The sequence below is a fragment of the Phodopus roborovskii genome, unplaced genomic scaffold, assembly GCF_943737965.1.
Source record: "Phodopus roborovskii unplaced genomic scaffold, PHOROB, whole genome shotgun sequence".
Classification (NCBI taxonomy): Eukaryota; Metazoa; Chordata; class Mammalia; order Rodentia; family Cricetidae; genus Phodopus; species Phodopus roborovskii.
In genome coordinates this window covers 4,277,818-4,298,559 of record NW_026125264.1, presented here as the reverse complement: position 1 = coordinate 4,298,559, position 20,742 = coordinate 4,277,818, and the positions used below count along the sequence as shown (strand labels likewise).

The 20,742-nt window shown below is 46.8% G+C and overlaps 1 protein-coding gene across 1 annotated transcript in view; it reads right to left on the bottom strand.

The window, feature by feature from the left end:
• The window catches only part of Ninl (ninein like), a 68,476-nt gene that overhangs the window by 28,195 nt on the left and 19,539 nt on the right, over positions 1-20,742 (bottom strand). The window contains exons 2-9 of the mRNA XM_051193952.1: positions 16,780-16,973; positions 16,220-16,316; positions 11,088-11,260; positions 9,592-9,658; positions 7,995-8,185; positions 7,196-7,348; positions 1,556-1,720; positions 386-522 (exon numbers count right to left, since the gene is read on the bottom strand). Of these exons, the coding sequence (XP_051049909.1) occupies positions 386-522; positions 1,556-1,720; positions 7,196-7,348; positions 7,995-8,185; positions 9,592-9,658; positions 11,088-11,260; positions 16,220-16,316; positions 16,780-16,962 (1,166 nt within the window). The 5' untranslated portion in view covers positions 16,963-16,973. The remainder of the gene's footprint in view (positions 1-385; positions 523-1,555; positions 1,721-7,195; positions 7,349-7,994; positions 8,186-9,591; positions 9,659-11,087; positions 11,261-16,219; positions 16,317-16,779; positions 16,974-20,742) is intronic.

The following is a 20,742-nucleotide window of genomic DNA, read 5'->3' as shown; positions in this document are numbered from 1 at the left end:
AAAAGCAGGTCTTTTTCCAACAACAGTGAACCCCAGAATCAGCAGGATGAAGGTCAAGTTCAAATCTTCAAACATCATGAAAGTGGCTGAACGAGCTCCAGGACATTTGAATTTCTAACCATAGCCCATGTTTGAGGATACTCTGGTAACCTCTAATTCTAGGGACACATAACACAAGCAGTAGCTGCAGTGACCAGCTGTGGGCCCTCAGGCCTCCTCTGCTCTGTGCATATGAGCTCTGGTTACAAGGGTGGGTGAGCAGGGAACAGGCAGTCTGGGAGCCACCAGGGGAAACTCAGATGAGGCAGAGGCAGTATGACCTGAAGTTCCCAGGAGGTGGACCAGGCCAGCGGGACCCTATCCCCATGCCCTCATGGACTCTTACTGGTGGTAGCTCAGTTCCTGACGGTAGCAGGCCAGGGCTGCCTGCTGGATGACACCATCAACTGTTAGGAGTTCATTGTCGAGGGCCCAGGTCAGCTCCAAGAGGTTCACCTTCTCATCCACACTGAAGTCCAGGCTCTGGAATCAGCAAGCCCCAGGGGGAAAAGGGGAGTGAGGGACTTCTCCAAAAGTTTTCTCTTGCTCTGTGGCAGCTCAGAGACCCATACCCACAATGACTACTATAGCCTTCACCTGCCCCTGACCTGTCCTCAATTATCTCCGGTTCTTGGGGTACTCCATCTCAATCCCAGCATGTATTGTAGCAAGTAATTTAGCAACTGAGCCATTTTCCCAGGCCGAGCTGTGACTAAAAATCACTATATTAGAATTTTAATGATGTGTGTCTGTGTGTGTACACCTGAGTGCAGGTGGCAGTGGAGACCAGAGACATGAAATCTAGAGCTGCAATTACAGGCAGTTATGAAACACTTGATATGGGTGCTGAGGACTGAATTTGGATCCTCTACAAGAGCAATAGGCACTTTTAATCACTGAGCTATCTTCCTGCTCCAGATTTGTGATTTTTGTTTTTTTAACAATGGAAAGCAAAATTGGAAAGGAAACTCAATCTAGTCTGTAACACTTATTGGAAGTAGTAGTCTCTCATCCCTGCTGACCTCAGTGAGCCTGACTCAGCTGCCTCATGACAGAACTCTATCTAAACCACAAATGTGACTCAACCAACCCTACAGAGTAAGGTTGAGTCCACATGTGTGAAGCCCACCACCTCTGCTCGGTGAGGCATTTTGGCTCACTGTGACCTCGTCAAGGCTGGCTGACAGTGATAACTAGAGGTCCTTTTAGCACAACGAAGCCGCACGACTTCCTTCTTTGGGGTGACAATAGGAGATGTTGTGTATGACACAATGTTGGAATCCACATTTCCAGACTGTTTTCTCTGTAAAGTTTCCAAGTTAAATTTTCCTACATTTTAATTGCAAAACTTAATGGAAAAACGTTCCCTTTGGGGTTCCCCTGCACAGGGTGGGGGTTCGTCAGCACACAGCACATGCTCTGCTACATTCATCCTCTGTGGATGTGTGACTTCTCATGTGTCCTGCTCAGCCCCACAGCCACCCCACAGGGCAGCCACAAGCAGTGAGTTCCAAACCTGCAAGATCTCCCTGCCATTCTGAATCCCCTCCTGGGCCCATGCGGAGATGACTTGCTCAGGAAAGGCAAAACCACTGCCGTCATCGACACTGGAGAACAGGCGCAGGCCTGAGCACACGGACACGAGGGATGAGGTCGTGGTTGTGTGGCAACCGTTCTCCTCCTGCACGCCAGAGAGGAAGATGCCCTGAGCACTCAGGTGTCTGGAGGCTGTAGTACCTACCCTCTGACACATGTCTCACCTTGTCAGCCTATGTTTGGTATTTTGCCTTCTTATCTAGGCTGAAAACAAGAGAACACATACCAGCAAATGATCCGAGCCCCCTTCCCTCAGGATGAAGTGTGGCATAGCCCAGGATTTACCTGGGATCACATGGTTCTGCAGGAGACAGAAGTGGGACCACACCCAGTCTTGCAAGGATCCCTCAGCACTTGCTCTTGTCATTCATGGCACTCATACCTGCTAGGCCTGAGTCAGCTCTGGCCAACACATCATCATGTAAAGAAGGCCCACAAAGGGATCTAGCCATTTCGTCCTATGTTAAGAAAATACATGTGCTAGGAAAACCCAGGCTGAGAAAGGAACTGACCGACAGGCTCAAAAGGAAAGGGGAGAATAGCCCAAGCAGAACTCATTTCCCAGAACTCTAAGCCCCACAGCCCAGTGCTAAACAGTACTAGGAAGGTTTATGGGACAGTAAGGAAGTCTCCCGAGGGAAAGCTGCCTGTGAGGCTTCTCTACTATCTGAACCCAAGAGAGAATGATCCCCCACCCTCTCCTGCCCACCCGGGGTCCTTCCCTATTGTAAGTGAACCTTGGGACTAAGGTAGGTAGTGCTTCTTTTACACTAGGGCCTGTGCTGCAGAACCCCAGGCACTCACCGCACCCGGGACCACACCCTATACTCTACCTGATGCAGATGGGCTGCGGTGAACTCTCCTTGCCACCTCTCCGGTTCCTAGGCCTCCTTTCTCTTTATCAACATTCCTGAGCAGAAATACTTTCTTCAACACTGACCAGCCGGTCCTTGCCCCATTTTGGTCTGTCCCTTTCTTGGACTTCACTTTGACAGCTCCCCCAGGCAGCCTGAAAATGCTTCATCAACGTGCAGCCCCAGGAAGAGCTTGCTGGTGGTTCTCTTGCTGCCTGCAGCTCCAGCCCGTTTGCCCCTCCTTCTTCACCTGACCCTACCTTGCCTGCACGTGCAGGGGGAGAGTTTTTCCTCAGCTGTGTGGCTGTCTTACAACCCTACATGGCACACATCTTGCTCCTTTTACAGAGGAAGAGAACATCTCTACCAGGTCTAGTGGTGGGCACCTGTGCATAAGCCTTGATACCCAAATGCATTGAGAAACTGCTATTCCCTTCTCTGGCTCCAGCAGAAGGGCAGGACTGACACTAATCTCTCTGGAGCTGGCAAAGCCAGCACAGCCCACACAGGACATGGTAGGCCCTACTCAACCCTATAGTCAGTAGGCCACTCTGCTGAAGTCCTTGGAGTCCTGTATACTGCCCAAAGTAGAAGGTAGACATTCTAAAATAAGAGACATCAGAAGAGCAGGAATCGGTACTCTACAGACTAAAGTCAGAATCTGCCCTCTCTCCTTCTTGGCAGCATGTGCCATATTATGCTAGAACAGTGTGTGTGCACTTATGAACTGTACAATGAATATGTGCTTATGTTAATGTGTACACATACTTGTATGTATGCATTATGAGTAGGTATATGTGGCATGTATGTAAACACACAGTGGGTTTATGCATCCGGCAGATAGACATCTACTGTGATTATGGATGTGTCTACAGCAGGTGACTATCTATATTTGATAAGCATTTACAGAAGATCTGTGTATACACAGTGGGTGCACATATACAGTGAATGAGCAACTGTTTACAGTGGGTGTGTGTGTATGTACAGAGACTGCACATGTGCTTATATTAGGGATGTATATAGTAAGATGTGTTTGTACACACTGTGCAAGAACACTGGATACACATACAGAGCCTGTGCATGTCTCTACAATGGGTGTGCATATATAGAGCCTGTGCATATCTTCAGCAGATGTGTACATACAGAAGATGTGGAGTTAACAGTAGATACATATATAGCCTGAATGTACACAGGTCAATAGTAGGTGGTGCAGCCAGGCAGTGGTGGCACATGCCTTTAATCCCAGCACTTGGAAGGCAGAGGTAGGTGGATCTCTGTGAGTCCAAGGCCAGCCTGGTCTACAAAGCTAGTTCCAGGACAGCCAGAACTGTTACACAGAGAAACACTGCCTCAAAAAGCAAACAAACAAAAAGTAGGTGGTGCAGGGGGTGTGCATGTCCCATAGATGTAAATTTTTCTACAGCAGGTTCACACACACAATGGATGTGGTGGTATGGTAGACTGAATGTCTCTATACCGGGTGAGGTGTACAAAGCCTAAATACAACTCCATGCAGTCGATATGCAGGTACAGGGGGTGCACAGAGATCTATAGCACATTCACACAGAGTGGATTCACATGTGTCTTCAGGAAGTTCAAATGTACAATGGATTGCACATGTCTAGAGCAGGTATACACATACAGAAAATGTGTGTACATAGTTGATATGAGTGTATAGTGAACATACATGTATACAGCTGGTGAACATTTACAGAGTGAGTACACAGGAGATACACACATCAAATGGAGGCACCATGTCTACAGTGGGAATGCATGCACGGTGGATGTGTGTGTTCTCAGTGAACTGTGCATGTACAGATGATGTGTGCATAGTGAGCACAGTACAGAAGGAATGGATGCATGTGGCTGTATGCCTGTGTTGTATACTGGTAAGTAGGTAGTTTGTGAGCAGAGGAGACAAGGTGCAAAGCTGGTTCAATATCCACACTGCCAGGAGCACAGGAGAAGAGCACCGTGTGCAGCAAAGTAAAGGAAGTAAGGTGTACACAGAGGAGCTGCAACTTCTAGCACATTCTAGACCATGACCTCTGCCACAGGTGAGACTGCCAGGTGAAGAAGCAACTTCTGGGAAGCACATGGGGCCCACAGTCCTCTTTATATGCTAGCCTAGGGCAAATAGGTAGTTGCTGGGCCTTCTAGAAGGTGGTTCAGACTCTGAGAGTTCATTTGATAACAGTTGCTAGTGATATGGAAACATATGGCCTCATTCAGAGGGGGCTATCCAGCTGAACCAACACTGAGGATGACTTAGGGGACATTCATCTTCAGCTTTCAGACTTGATTTTGTGCAGAGATGCAGGGCAAGAATTCCACCCCTGATCCACACTCAGCCCCTAGAATTTCTGCCGTGAAGGGGTCATACCATCTTGCAGTGCTTGTTCTGAGCTTCTTTGCCTGTTGCCTGTAGTGAGATAGTCCTTCTCTGGCACTGACCACACCCATTGGGGGGTGGAGCCATGGGCGGAAGTAATCTTAAGATAACGACGCCCCCTTTCCCTACCCTTGGAATTTTGGGATAATAGTCATCGTCTTTGGGTTGGTTTTAGTTATTTGGGATTGGGTGATGCTTACACTCGGGTTTATCTTTTAGACAGGAATAGGGAATGGTTGGGAAAGGTATGGTTTAGATGGGATATAGGTAGATTAGTCTATTTTCTTGAGAATTTGAGTAAGAATGAGATAGTATTTTACAGCTTACATTGTTGTGTATTCTTATGTGGTAAGCTATGTAAAATTAAGTTTATATTTTGTTATATTGTGTTAAATATTTCCACTTACAATGTTTTATGCACATTATTTTTTTTACCATATTCTATGTATGTATACTTTTCTTGTATTCAAGACATTTTGTATATTGATACAATTTGGGATATTTATCTTGCTGCCCTTTATAGTTCTACCTCTTGTCTTGACACTTATACTCTATCTCTATTTTAGGGATTTACATGTATGCATATGTAAATAGTTATATTGTTTAAGTATTTGTTCTTGCTTTACTCAGGAAAGTTTTAATCAGTCTTTTTAGCTAAGTTCCCGAGTATTACAGATTATCTTCACTCACATTTCCTGTACCTATGAGATTAATCAGATATAGATGCTTAATCTTCAATCACTTCATAGACATGCAGAACATGGCATTTAAATGTTTTAATATTAGTACTCCATTGACATGAGACACTGTTGCTCCTGACAGCACTGTGCACTTTCCCGAAAATATGTTGGACACTGTTGTTGCTCCTGCTGGAGTTCAATCTCGCCTCAGCTAATGGCCTGTTGGGCATAGAATTGCCCCCACCTTGACCACTGATTTGGACATGCAGTCCTATGTGCTTGCAGGAGACAAATATAGAAGACTGCTTGACCTTGCCAAGTCAGGGTAAGACAGCCATTCTACCTCCCTGCTGTTGTTGTGGTCTGTCAAGCTCTCTTGGCCTTAGCCAAATCTGGGTGTACCAACGTCGCTGTGAGACCTAGGGTGACTGTTCAGGTGGCTTGCTGTTTCTGTCCTTGCTGCACCTTTTGAAAGTTGTCCATCCGCATTTCCTGTCTACTCTAGTATTGTTAATTTCCTTCTCAGGTCTTGATGAGGTTGAAGATTAAACTATCACAACTATTATTCTCTCTTCCTAGTTAGATATATTAGGTACTAGACTTACGTTTTCCAGCTTAGGACAACTCTATTGTAAACTCCATTATGCCCTCACCCTAGGACTAGATATGTAGGTCATTTTGTTCTCGATTTTCCTTTTCTTAGAGCACACTTGTTATTCACTGTTTTGTATATAGTTTTGTATTAAGCCTAAATCTTTTCTTTAGACTAAAAGGGGAATTGTAGTGAGATAGTCCTTCTCTGGCACTGACCACACCCATTGGGGGGGTGGAGCCATGGGCGGAAGTGACCTGTGGAAGGAGGTCGGAGGGGGCCAGGAAAGGCGCTCTCTTTCTGGCATGACTCGGACAGGAGAGGATCGGGTTGAATTTCCTGGTGTTCATCTGTCTAGGTTGTAAGTTATTTCTCCCTGAATAAACATCTATTCGGCCTATTTGTTTATCCTGATCCTTATTTACCGAGATATCTGCCAGTGATTTCAGTCAAAGACTTAGATTCTCAAATGCACCTGCCCACACCAGTGCCTGTCCCCCAGGGCTAGCCTGTACTGCGTCTTGGTGCTAATGAAACAAGTGCTGGCCCAGTAGCCTCTGAGTAAAGTGGCTTGTACAAAATAAAATCCGGGACTCTAGGCCAGAAGAAACCTAATCCATGTGGGGTGGGAATCCCAGACAAGCTACACTCTACAGCTCGCCCTCAGAGTGTAACAGGAGAGGGAGACAGTCGTCTCACTGAAAAACATCACTCAGTTGCACGCCTGAGAGACAGGCTGAGGAATTGCCATGTTCCCCACACTGCATTTTTCTCTGGAAATTCCTGAGGTAGGTGTTCAGATTGTTTCCATTTCATAGAGAACACAGAGTCAGGGGAGATGCCTAACATACCATCAGGAATGCACACCACCAGACGAGCATGAGGTCCACGGATTATCGTATATGCACAGGTGTGTGAGCACGTTTATCTGGCTTCTGGACTCAGTGCCGTCACACCGCCAGAACCATCAGTCAGCACCCTCATCGGTCAAGGAGCAAAACCAAGTACTGTTGGTGCTGGACATTTAATTCTCCCATTTTACCTGATAATGAGACCAAGGCCGGATTGGTTTGACCAGACTGGAGGATTCTGGAAGCGAAGGAAGCCCATGACCAAACAGACCAAGCTGAAACTCTTCAAGACTCACTCTGCCATCGCCATCTTGATCCAGTTTGCTGAACAGTTCTTCAAGTTCCTAGACAAAAGCCACCACCCTTCAGGCCTGGAGAGTCACCTTGCTCTGTCCCTCTCGCTGCAAGTACCCAATAAGGGCACTTGACTTACCCAAAAATTAAACTGTCAGCTGGTTTGAATCCTACTTGGCCTTGACAGGTGGGAGTGGGCAGCATCTGAACATCCTAACTCTATAGATAACTCAAGTGTCCACTGGGGATAAGAACTTGCCAGAAATGCAGCCTAAGCCTTACAGTTCATGTTCCATCAGGGATACAGGGCAGGAACAATAACAGGAGGGACCTAAGCTATCATCACAGCCAATTTCCTGTCCAAGTCGTCCCAGAAGAATGGCACACACCTGGGATGTAGCCAGGCTCAAAGGTGCTGTGTTGGGCTGGGCAGAAGGAGAGTTCAGAATCAAGATTTTACAGGCAGTCAAGACCCATGAGGGTAGCCGTAAGTTTGTGAGGTCGGGCTGTGTGGGTGAAGATAAACTTTGAAAGGTATCTCAAAGCTTCGGCCAATAGCATTGGGAGCCATCAGAATATTTGAAATGACAAAGTACAGAAGAAAACAGCTATATGAAGGTGAACTGGTTTTCCAGACCCAACACTAAATGTGACCACTACAAATACCAAGTTACTGGGGCAGCCCCAGGCCTTCACCTGCTTCTCAAGCCCATGGAGCCCGATGCTTCGGCAGACCACAGCCAGTTCCTGCTCATTCAGATGACCACTGCTGCCAACCCCCAGCTCATGCCAGATGCTCTGGACCTGGTTCTCAGGAGTGTTGAAGGAGGGGCTACAGGATTTCCGGGATGTCCCAAAGACATCACAACCCCAGGATTGCAGCTGGCCTGAAGCAAGGAAGGGTCACAGTTAAACACTGATAAATATACCCACAATAAAGAAACCAAATGAAATACTTAGCCTTACTGGCATTAGTTACTTCCATCATCAGATCCCCTAGAACTGGAGTTACAGACAGTTGTGAGCTGCCATGTGGGTGCTGAGACTTGAACCTGGGTCTTCTGGAAGAGCAGCCAGTGATCTTAACTGCTGAACCATCTCTCCAGCCTCCTACATTTTCTTCTTGCTTTGGAATTGTTTGCCGTTGTCCTTGATCTCATCTCCCCAGTTCAATTCCAGAATTCAACTCATTTTTCCATGTGGGTGGGTGTGCACACCCACATGCACGCATAGTCATGTGTATCTGTCAGCGTACACGTGACTGCTGGTACACATACATGTGTGGAGATGTCAGGTGTGTTAGTCACTTACCACCTTATTCTCCAGAACAGTCTCTCAATGAACCTGGAGCTTCCTGACTGGGTGAGACCCGGTAGTTACCAAGCTCTAGGGAGCTTGTTTCTGCCTCACCTATGTTAGAATTACAGAGGTACACTGATAAACCCCACTTTTTATGTTTGTGCTGAGAATCTAAATTCAGGTCCTCTGGTCATAAGCTAAGCATGCTACACACTGAACCAACCCCAATATGTAAGCACTATTTATTTACTTTTCATCACAGAAGTAACATAGGCAAATATGAGTTTGAATACAGTCACTTCCCTTCGAAGCCTCTGTACTGTCTCTTAGGGTGCTACTACTACTATGAAAAGCTTTTTTTTGTGAATTTCTACACCCCCAGGAATGTGTAACACAACTGTCATCGCAGAAGGTGCAGATGTATTTCGTATCTGGCTCATGCCTAGGCACCCAGTGGTTGCTTGGAGCTCAGTATCACACATTGATATACCACAGAAGCTCTGATGGCCAAGAGCCCCTGGACCAGCCACACTCTCCTGATACTGATGCACTGATTTTCTCCAGCTGTGGGAATTTGGTTGCTGTGTGAGGTTCTTCAGGAGCAGAACCACATGCTACTCTCTGCTAGAGAATAACTCAAACCCTGGTAGGGCCCGAAATTATCCCTTTACAGCATGAGAGCTTGCACATAGGTGAAGCAAAGCCCTTTGGTCCAAGACTCCTGGGCAATACCTGAAAGCTACAGGCTATGAATCAGAGCAGTAGAACCCTGCAACCTCAGCCAGAAACCTCTGTCTTAGGAACTGGTCTTGGGGAAAACTGAAGACCAAGTGACTGTCTCAAGGCTGTGACACCAACATTCTAACCACTTCTGTAGAAGGAACCGATGAGGGTCACATATACAAAACACACAGTTCCCAAGGCACTGCCCTACCCAACAATGGCTCTCAGAGCTCTAATCAGACACAGTATGAACTATGAAGCCATAGGTTACCTTGTGCTTCAAATAATTCGTTCTGGGGTTCTTTAGAGCTCTCAGCATCTTCATCTGACTTAAGGCTCTGTGAAAAAAACCAAAGCAAAGGATGTGAGTGCTCCAATGGGTGACACAGTGGATGAAACGTGAGGAGTAAGCACAAAGGACGCTGGGGTGGGAGGGGCCACTGAAGGTGCACTCTGGGCCGTCACCCTCAGGCTGAAGTTCAATAGATTGTAAACTCACTAATCAGAGCTTTGTATGTTATGAAGACTAATGCCCTCTCGAGAGCAAAGGGTTCAGACATAAGTTTGGGCACTGCCTTATTCTGCATACTCAGGCTCCTTAGCATGAACTGCCAGCAGGTCATACTAAAAACACAGAAAGCTCCTGTATCCCACAGCAGAGAGAGGCCAGCTTTACACACCAGCATTTGACAAGAACTGTCCAACACCCCACTCATGGGACACCTACAATAAATACTGTAGTATCATGGCCCTGTGCGCAATCTCTTACCATCCCTATTAGTTCAGCAAACAGAAGGGTTAGCCCCTGGTCCCTATTGGGGCTCTGGGGACAATACAGTCCATAGTAAGTGCTGACACATTGGGCTCCGAGACAGGGCCATCAAGGAATGTGTGATTTAAGTGTAAGTCTGACCACACCAGCAGACCAGAGCTAAAGCCAGCCTCTGAGCATGTGCCGTGTGACCTGCTGATTCCCGAATGAACACCTGGGGCACCAAGACTCTGTCCCTTTAATGCTACCCTAACTCTCAGAGGATAGAACCCAAGGTGGTGATAAACACTCAGCTTTATTTTTCTAAGACATTAACTCAGCTGGCAACACAGTGTTCTCTGAGTTTGCACTCTGAGTCAGAGACAAAGTGTCACACTGAAGGTAGAGAGCTACAAACTCAGAAGTGTGTTCCCTCAAACCACAGGCTTGACAGGGGTGCCTTTCTCCACTGAGTCACCTCACCTGCCCAGTGAACAGATTTCTTTACATGAAGCAGGCAAGGCTCCGTTGCTAGCAGCAAAAGACTCAGGGGCAGGGAAAGGTTCAGCTCCCTCACTCCAGGAGGCACCACACAGACTACAGATATATCTTGGTATATCCTGAGGCAGACTCCATATTCCCACATCCCTGCCCTGGAGGCTCACCAAAAGCTTCTTTTTCTGTTCCTTGGCTTGGAATGTTCCTCTGTTGTGAAGCCCTAACTTGAACTTTCCACAGTGAAAGGAAGGAGTGGCTGGTGACCCATGAAAGAGACGTAAAGGTCACCACAAGTCCCCATTGCTCCAAATCTGAAGAAAAGTGGCCTGGGACCAGGACTGCCCAGAGAAGAGGTTTTCAAACGAAGCTGCCATGCACATCCAGGCTGCTGACAACTCAAGGCCCAGGAACGTGGTCCCCTGCCTACATCCTCCAGGACCATGTATATGGAAAGTGACAAATTGACAATTACTTCCCTAATGTTGGGCAGCCTGGGTGGGAAGGGTTGGCTGACTCACCTCCACACTTTCCAGAGATGCAGAGCGCCTCAGTGGTGGCTTCATGCTACCCTTGGCCTGCTGTTCTGATCCGTATTTGGTTGCAGGGGCAGAGTCACAAAGCTCAGGTCGGCTCCGGCGGCCATACCACTTAGAGCCACTCATGTACTTTGGAGGGACAACACAGGAAGTAGCTGGAAAGATAAAAGGAGATGGGGGAGAGGGGATGCCTATGCAGCAGGCTGGTGGGCCCTGCATGCCAACAAGGCCCTTTCTTAGAAGACGCAGGTTAGAGCCCCAGTATGACTCAGACACACTGTTGAGCACATTAGCCTGGAGGACACAGGACACTGATCAGTTAACAGTGGCTGTCCTATTACTTGAAACAAAACTGGGAAAGCTGGGTTGGGTCCTACTAGACACCAGATGCTCTTTAGCTTTTCTCAAGCATATTTTAGAGAAACACCAACAGTCCAAGAACATGTGGTTAGAGAACTGAGGACTATTTCTCAGAACTCCCTCCTCAGTGTCCTAGACTCAGGGTCATAGCCTGTGCCCCAGCAAGCCAGACCCAGCCACCATCACAATAAACAGATCAGAAGAGCCAAATTAACAGTTAAAAAGCAGATGTACTCAATGCAGCCACATTAAGGACGAAGAATAAAGAGACCCAGTGACTCCCCCCACCTTGAGTCTATCTTTAGGGTCTTGCTTCAAGATTAAGGTTTAACTAGAAGGCAAGAGATAAGTATAATTTGACACTCCTGACGAAGGTATGGCTCTACCTGTCGGTGACCCAGCACCGTCCTGATTCCAGTCTTTCCTGCAAGGTGGTCTGAAAACCTGCTGGCACTGTGTGACATCCTGCTGCTTTTCTAGAGACAAGACCCCACCCTCATACCAGGATTCAGCAATTTCCCTCTGTCAGTGTAAGATTTCTGGGGGAAACCCCAATTCTCTCAGGGCCTTTCTCCAATGGTCCAGATAGCCAGAGTCAGGGACACACGTGTCTCTTTAGAAAATCCTCAGTCTTGCTAGGTTGCTGGTTATTTTAGGATCCCAAGCTCTCAGGGATAGAGGTGCTCCATAGACAGGCATGGGTGATAGACAAAGTCCAACTCCAATCCTGTATAGCCTGAGGCCTGGGGCAGAAGCAGCATGGACTGCAGTCTCCATATGGAAGGGGATACTCTAAATCTTACACTTCCTGTGGCTCCTTCTTTCTTCATCCAGTCTGCACATCTACACAATGCTGACTGAGCACATGTGGGGAGCAGAGCACAGGGAGGGCAACAAGAGACGCAGTCATGTTGGGATGTGGATTCAGGAGAAGAATTCAGGATCAGGATTCTGAGTTAGGGTAGCTAAAGAGACCTGGATGAGCCCACTGAGGCCAGGCCTGGCTAGGAAGCTGAGGAGCCCTTCAAGCACGTTACTTAGATTGTATCAAACAGAAGGCAGCTTCGGAAGGCCAAGAACCACCTAGATTCTTTCCTCTGTGCTGACAGTCACCACCTGTTGACCCCTGGACCATCGGAGAAGGATCTGGGAGACCTGAAGACACACAGGAATTGGGGATGAGGAACAAGGTTCGGTGAGGTCAATGCCGAGTTCCATTCTGGATATGCTGAACGTGAGGTACAGTAGCATGCAAGGGGCTGCTTTTTCTGGGGCACTTTAACTGATAACTACTCTAATACAATGAGCATTGGCAGGCAAGTGTCCTTGAAGGCTCAGAGGCCATGGGGCATGTTGAGAGAAGGAAAAACACCCATTCCACAGAGAGAAATCGAGAGAGCATGTGAGAAAATGACCCGGGGCACATGGTAAAACTCAAGCACCTCACTCACTTCTTTGAGGGAAATGGATACTTTTTTCAGGGGCCATGTTTGCCATGCTGTAGCCTAAACTCCCCTCAGAGGCCCTGCTACGCTGCTGTCTGTCTATCTGTGGTGACAAAAACTCTTTTAATGAATTTCACATCTTCAACAATCTGTCTCAGTGTCTTTAAACCCAACCCCAACATCTTTTAGTCATGTAAACAGAAGAACAAAGACAGTATAGTTTAGTTGGCAGCCAGCAAAATACCAGCCAAGGTCAGAGAGCAGCAACACTTGCAAGGTCAATAGTTACAGTTTCGGCCAAGGCCAGCAGCCAACAGAAGCCAAGGTTAGCAGCTAACAGAGCAATCAAAGATGGACAGAGGGCAGTTCAGCATGTGACCACTGTCCTAACTGGGAGAGCAGTGCATGGTCATCTCCCCAGGTGACAAATGGAAACTACCTCGGTCTCTGTCCAGTTTCTGCTGTAAATCCTACTAAAGGCCCCTACAACATGTCTCTGCAGGGTTCCCTTCCCTTGGGGCCCTTCCACCCTACGCAGCTTCTCTCACTTTCCCTTTAAATCTGTTTGCTTGGCTCTCAAGAGGGAGCAGTCATTGACAGACTTCTAACTGTAGCAATGTGTGGCTGGGCATGGCTCTCCCTTCCTGTCTTTTGGGGAAGCACCTTCTGGTAGGGCTAGAAGACGAAATCCCTGTCATGTGAATGGAAAGCATACAATGCCTGGGTACCCATTCTCGCCCTCCCCACCAGGAGGCCTGCCACAGGGGAGACCTTGGCCACCAGGCCACAGCTATAGCCTCGTCCTGGAGTTAGTCTGAAAATGGTGCAACTTGCCCATGCTTCTCTTCCTTATGGGCTTCCTCATGTCCAATGGCCCCGTTCATATCACTGTTGTTCATTACCAGGCTCCACACAGACCTACATCTCCATCCACAGACAGGTGCACTGCCCTTACCGTGGTGAACCATGGAGGGAAACACATGCTCTTCTGGCAACAGTCCTAAGGGTCTCACCAGAGCAGCCCCAGGAGAAATCACCCTCCATCGTGGAGAAGCTTTACTAGGAAAGGGCACCCATAGGCTCTTCAGCACAGAAGCAATGATGGCAGAGTAATAGCAACAATGACTGGGCAGTGTCCAATCCCCTGGACCCAGCATTTTCCATCAGCCCATCACAACATCAACTGGATATGTTGCACAACATCCTGTAGAGCCCCACTGTCTGGCTAGAACCCTGGATACCCATGTGCCAGTATTAAGTGTACAGAGGATTGAGAAAGTATGACAGGGTTGGAAAGTCAAGTGCATTTAGTTACATGTTCACCAATGGTCTTTAACAACAGGAGGGGTAACAGAAATTCAGGGCAGCTCTTCCTAATCCAGGCATCTGGCCACATAAACACATTCTAATGGCAAGGTGGGGGCCACTAGGAGAGAAACTGGAAATCAGGATGAAGATGATACAACTGGAACCAAAAAGGCAAGCAGCACCGTCAGATGTTTAAGGAGCAGTCAGGGGTGAGTGAGGCACAGGAGACAAGGAATGGACAAGTCAGAGAACTATGGAAAAGACTGAACCAGACTCAACCCTGGGGGTGGGAGTGGGGGGCGGGCGGGCAGGGCTGACCCAGCTCTGTGGCCAGAGGCCCATGACACAAGGTCAGTTCTGGTTATAGGTAGATGTTTCCAGACTGTTGTATGGCTAGTTCCTCCAAATTGAAACATTCCCTCCTCTAGTCAGTAGGGAGGTTCACAAGACTGACAAAGCTAACAAAGCTTATCAGGCTGAGGAAGCTCAGGGAGATACAAGGTTCACAAGACTTAAAGAACCAAGGTTGTATCAGCACTGAGCAGCAGCTAGGGGAAGAGGCTGGTGGGAACTGGGGGACTCATCCATGCTCCTCTGAGTAACCCCACTAATCTCACTGGTTTCCCACTGAGCCACGGCTCAAATATTTTCTTTGGTCTGTTGTTAGTGTTCTATCTACAGTGAACAGACTTTTGTTCACACCTCTTCTGGAAAGTTCATACAACAGAGATTGGCAAGGCTTGGTCTCCATTCTATGGCTTAAGAGGCAGCATTTCAGGAAAGGGCATGGGGCTACTTAGTTGAGAAAAACTTTTCAAACTCTTATCAAAAGAAAAGGAAAAGAATTGGCACTGAAAAGGAAGAAATACAGTTGTAAAAAGGGACTCACTTCTTTGGGAATATAGAACATGTTCCAGAGAGTTGTAAGCTGTGAAGTGTCACATGGCAGGAAGTAGGATCTTTTATCTTTGGTACAACAGAGGTACTGGGTCTCACTTTTCCAAAGACATTTTGATAACCAATTACCATCTTGTGTCAGGAAAGACTACACGCCCTCTTCACGTTTGGAGAGAAAGGCAGGAGACAAGCACTTGTACTCGTGGTGTGGGGCTGACACAGACCCCAGAGCTCTGCCCTGTGCCCAGAGCCTCTGCGATCAGAAAGGAGGTGGCAAAAGGGCTGATGATGTCATCCAAAGTAAGAAGCACAGTGTCCTGACACTGTGTGCACAGAGACAGTGGGCAACAGGGACTCAAATCCAAGCCGCCATGTACTAACTACAGACCAGGGATAAATGTTTCTCAGCTCAGCTGTGGATGTGACAGGACCACGGGGTTTCCGAGAGATTCAAAATCTACATAAAATACATGTGAACTCAAGACCTAGCACCCAGAAGACAATTGGTACGAGCGTCCATCCTTGTGAATTTCACTGTCCCTCATCTCCATGCCTCTGCTCCAGATTAGGATCCTTCACCCTGCTGTACAGTCATACAGCATACCAGCGGGGTAGTTGTTTCCTCATACAGTCCTCATGTCCCTGAACAGACATGCCTCCAGCTCTGTCCCACAAGGCCCACTGTTCTTGTACTTCAGGGCCAAGGTCTTGGGCCTGGTGGCTTCCTGCCATGATACAGATATACCTCACAAGCATTTCTACAATGAGAGTCCTGTTAGCACACTGTAACAGCGCTGGCTATCACACCAGATGCTACTGTCCAGGACGGTAGGCCAGTCTACTTGCTTGGTACTCAGAGCCCTGGGGCTCCACCTCTCCCTGCTCCACACCTGTCACTCCACTTGGCAGTGGCTCCCTACAGGTAATGTGGGTTACAATCCCATGACATTCACAGAAGAGGAGACTCCAGGTATTTTGCTCAAGTCCACTAGGCTTGAGGGTGACAGAAAGAGAGGCTAGAATTTGGAACAGTTAAGCCACACTCTGAAAAGCCACACAGAAATAAAGGAAAGGAACTCAAGCGCTTAGAGGAAATCCTCTTACCTGACTCCGAGGAACTACCTTCTTCATCAGAGGGTTCTACACCAGACCCAGAGGACAGCACAGCCACAAACCCTTCCTTAAATTCCTCAAAGTTGACCTGCGGGAATTCGAGGAAGGAGAAGACCCTGTTACTTTCCAGATTCACATTTAATTTGATGAACAAAACAAACAAACAATCCTGAGTCTTTTTTTTTCTCAAACGACAAACTACGTCTGAACACTCACTGCCTTTTGGAGGGAGAACATTCATTTCACTTTTCCAAATACGTACTTAAGATTATTTTCAGTAGAAGAACCTAATCAGAAGGTAAATGTGAACCACCATCCCACTACCAAATAACCATTTTTACAAAACCAAGCCAAACGACACCATCAGAGAACAGCGTCGGGTATGGTGGTGGGTGTGACTGCTTACATTCCCTCAAGTTCTTTCTACAATCCCCAGAACACCCTTGGTTCATTGCTGGCATCTTTCCTTTCCCAACTGTCCTTCTTCGAGTGCTGTGTACCAGCATCAGTGACCAGCTCTGCACTCTCCCTCGGGAAGAGGCCACACTCACCCTGGCCAATCGGTCATTTCCAAGAAGAATCTGAAGAAGCGTTGGCAGCTGCTCTTCCAAGCCAAGCTTAGTGCAGAGCTGGGTCAGCTCCTCCTGGTCCAGAAACCCGGTCCCTGTGGTGTCACAGCTGCTGTAGACATCCCTGAGCTGTGAGACATAGTGGTTCTCTTCTTCGTTGTCCATCCCATAGCAGGCTGGTCCCAAATGAGAAAAGAACATTGTTAGAACAGGTTTCTTGGCCCCACTCCTCTCATGCCTACACGTTGGACAAAAGCAGGTCCCAGAGCTGCTGTGTCCAAAGAGGCTTCAGGAGCCCTTTCTGGGTCAAGTGCAGCTGGAGAGATCTGCTTCTCTTTGCAGGAGAGGCCAGTGTCTACCACGAGTTTGTTCTTGTGTTTAAAAAAAAAAAAAAAAAAAAAAAAAAAAAGCTACAGAATAACAGAATGACAAGGAAACAGATAGGCCTGGTGCTATGGGACCCAGCTATAGACCCAGCTACAAATGGGGCTGAAGTGGAGGACTGCTTGAGCGCCAACCAGAGTGTGAGGTCAGCCTGGGCAACAGAACAATATCCTGTCTTCAAAGAAGGGAATGAGGAGAGGAGAAAGGAGTGAAGGAGAGAGGAAAGAAGGAGGAGGAGGCAGAAAGGAGCAGAAAAGAGCACAAAAAGAACTTAAAAATTCACAGTTCTAATGCTAAGAAAATTGTAAGAGCCAGGCAGTGGTGGCACACACCTTTAATCCCAGCATTTGGGAGGCAGAGGCAGGAGGATCTCTGTAAGTTCGAGGCCAGCCTAGTCTACAGAGCAAGTTCCAGGACAGACTCCAAAGCTACAAAGAAACCCTGTCTCAAAAAAAAAAAAAAAAAAAAAAAAAAAAGTAGTATTTTGGAGAGCAAACACCATTTTTCAATACACTCACACACTTTCATTTTACCTTGTACACACAAGATCTCTGCTTAAACAGAAAACACCCACTTAAAAATGAAATCAGTAAATTCTACACTGGATTTCACTAAATAAAAGGGCATAGTAAGGTGTTGGTAGTGCACTCCTTTAGTCCCAGCACTTGGAAAGCAGAGGCAGGTGGATCTCTGTGAGTTTGAGGTCAGCCTGGTCTACAGAGTGAGTTCCAGGACAGGCTCCAAAACAATACAGAGAAACTCTGCCTTGGAAGAAAAAAAAGGCACATAAAAAGAGATACTCCAATAAAAAGATGCAGTTTCCTAGATACTAGGAGGCTGAGGCAGGAGGACTAAAAGTTTAAAGCCAGTTCTTTCTTGTGATACTTCCTAGGTGGTTGGCCGTGTCAAGATGAAGCTGAATATCTCCTTCCTGGCCACAGGCTGTCAGAGACATTGGAGCAGATGATGAACTTGAACTTCTACTTTCTGGAAGTATACAGCCACAGAGGTAGCTGTTGATGCTCTAGGTGAAGAGTGATGGATGATGGTAATGAAAAATCGTATGGCCGCTATAGAGACCACCACAAAGAGATGCCACAAAGAGGCTAAAAGTAGAGTTATCCTATAGCCAGCAATGCCTTCTCCGGATATATAGCCCAAAGAACTGTAAGGAGGGTCTTAAAGAGATATTTGGACTTATGCATCCATCACAGCATTAACCACAAAATGGCCAAGAGGAGAGAGAAGCAATCAAAGTGTCCATCAATGATAAAGATGGTAAAGAAAACATAGGGTGGACATGTGTCTTAGTTAGAATTTCAATTGCTGTGATAAATACCATGACCAAAAGGAACTTGGGGAGGCAAGGGTTTATTTGGCTTATACTTCTACATCACAGTCAGAGCCGGAACTCAGGGTAGAAATCAGGACGCAGGGACTGAAGCAGGAGCCATCCAGGAGTGCTGCTTACTCAGGTTGGTTCCTTCTTTCCTTCCTTCTATCCTTCCAAGATGTATTTATTTATTATGTATACATTGTTCTGCCTGCATGCACTTCTGCAGGCCAGAAGAGGACACCAGATCTCATTATAGATGGTTGTGAGCTACCATGTGATTGCTGGGAATTGAACCTCTGAAAGAGTAGCCAGTGCTCTTAACCTCTAAGTCCTCTCTCCAGTCCCTTAGCTTATTTTCTTATACCATCCAGCGGTGTCACTGCCCTCAGTGGGCTGGGCCTTCCGACATCAATCATTAATCAAGAAAATGCCACACAGAAAGGACAGAATGCCACACAGAAATCTGATGGAGGCATTTTCTCAATTAAGATTCCTCTTCCCAGATAATTCTAATTTGTGTCAAATTCACAAAAACCAACAGGATACTATGTAATTAAAATGTTGACATCCTCCATCCCCTTTGGAGACAGAGTCTCATTATACAGTCTCAGCTGGCCTAGAACTCTCTACATAGACCATTCTGACCCTGAACTCACAAAGATCCACCTGCCTCTGCTTCTTGAGTGCTGGGATTAAAGGCATGTGCCATCACCACCCATTGGTCAAGTATTTTAACAGAAATAGAAAGCAAAACTAAGACACACCTGGGCACTTCAGAATGCCTTGCCATCTTCATGGCCCACAGTTAAACCCCACAGGCTTCCATCTAACAAGGCCTGATATCACAAAATGTGCCTACATTTTTGCCTACCACATCTGTCTCAATTTCACCTTCACCATTTCCCTGAGCATGCCAAAAGTCTCTTCCATTTCTTCTTTCTTCAAAATGAAGTATTTGATACTACTTGGGATTCCAAAAATGTGTAAGATGTTTGCACATCAAACAACCCAAAAGCCTGCCTTTCAGCAGCTAAATACAAAATGGGATAATAATCCACTCTGTTGCTTCATGATATGTTTTTCTAATTGAAAGGAGGATTCTCAAAAGTGCTGGTGCTGTCAAGCTTTATTTGAAACTCAACTATAAACCCTGCTGCCAGGGGAAGCCAAACACACAGGAGTAAATCCTTCTTCCAAACACATGGGATCTGCTCACCCTTGACAGTCACTCCACAGGACAGGGAAGCCCTCTGGAGGCAGGGGCAGCCAATGCTGGTTTACAATCCATCTGTGCAGTGCCAAGGGAATCTAATCCCTGCCCTCAAGCCCCCACTGAGTATCAAAGACCAGGAGGAGTACAGAAGCCTCAAGAGTATAGCTCCTCTCTGGGACCTGGGGACCCCTGTAACAGGAAACAAGTCCCAACCAATGGTCACCATAAATCTACTTACCAAGAACTAAAAGGTAGCCATTCCAGACAGTTTGCCCCATCCAGCCCTGGGTCCAGCTAGGTATCACACACCACGTTTAGTGCTCTTGCCTTCAGTAGCCAGCGTTCACCCTCAGCACTGCTTAGCCATCAGAATCAGTTTCTAAACTGTTGGTCTGCCTTGCAAATGTGTCACCAATTGAGCCATCACTCCAGACTCCTTAGTTTTCGTCATCATCAGTTTTAAGTTCTTTGTTATTCTAAATGTTAAACTTCTATCAGACATATGGCTGGCAATGGTCATCTCCCATTCTGCAGGCATCTCTTCAGTTAACTGTTCTGTTTGCTGTGCAGAAGCCTTTTAATTTTATGACAGGGCATTTGTCAATGGTTCACCAAATCTCCTGAGCAAATGGTGTCTAAGTTACAAAATTCTTACCTGTGTTTCTACCTTCATCAGTGTTCTGTACTTTTCTAATAGCAATTTCAAAGTATCAGGTTTTACATTAAGGTCTTAGTTCCCTTTGGAGTTCATTTTTATGAAGGCAGAGAGATAAATATCTGGTTTCACTCTTCTACATTAGACACCCGAATTTCCTAGCACAATGTGTGGTCTACAGAGCAAGATGCAGACCAGACCAGGCTATGTATTGAGATTATGTATATAAACAAATGCATGAATAAATTCAAAATGTAAGAGATGGATACCTAGAATTCACTTCAAATTTGCTAGTTCCCTTCCCAAACATCTACTAACTACTTAATCAACAGTACCCTGGGTAGATATGAACTCTGT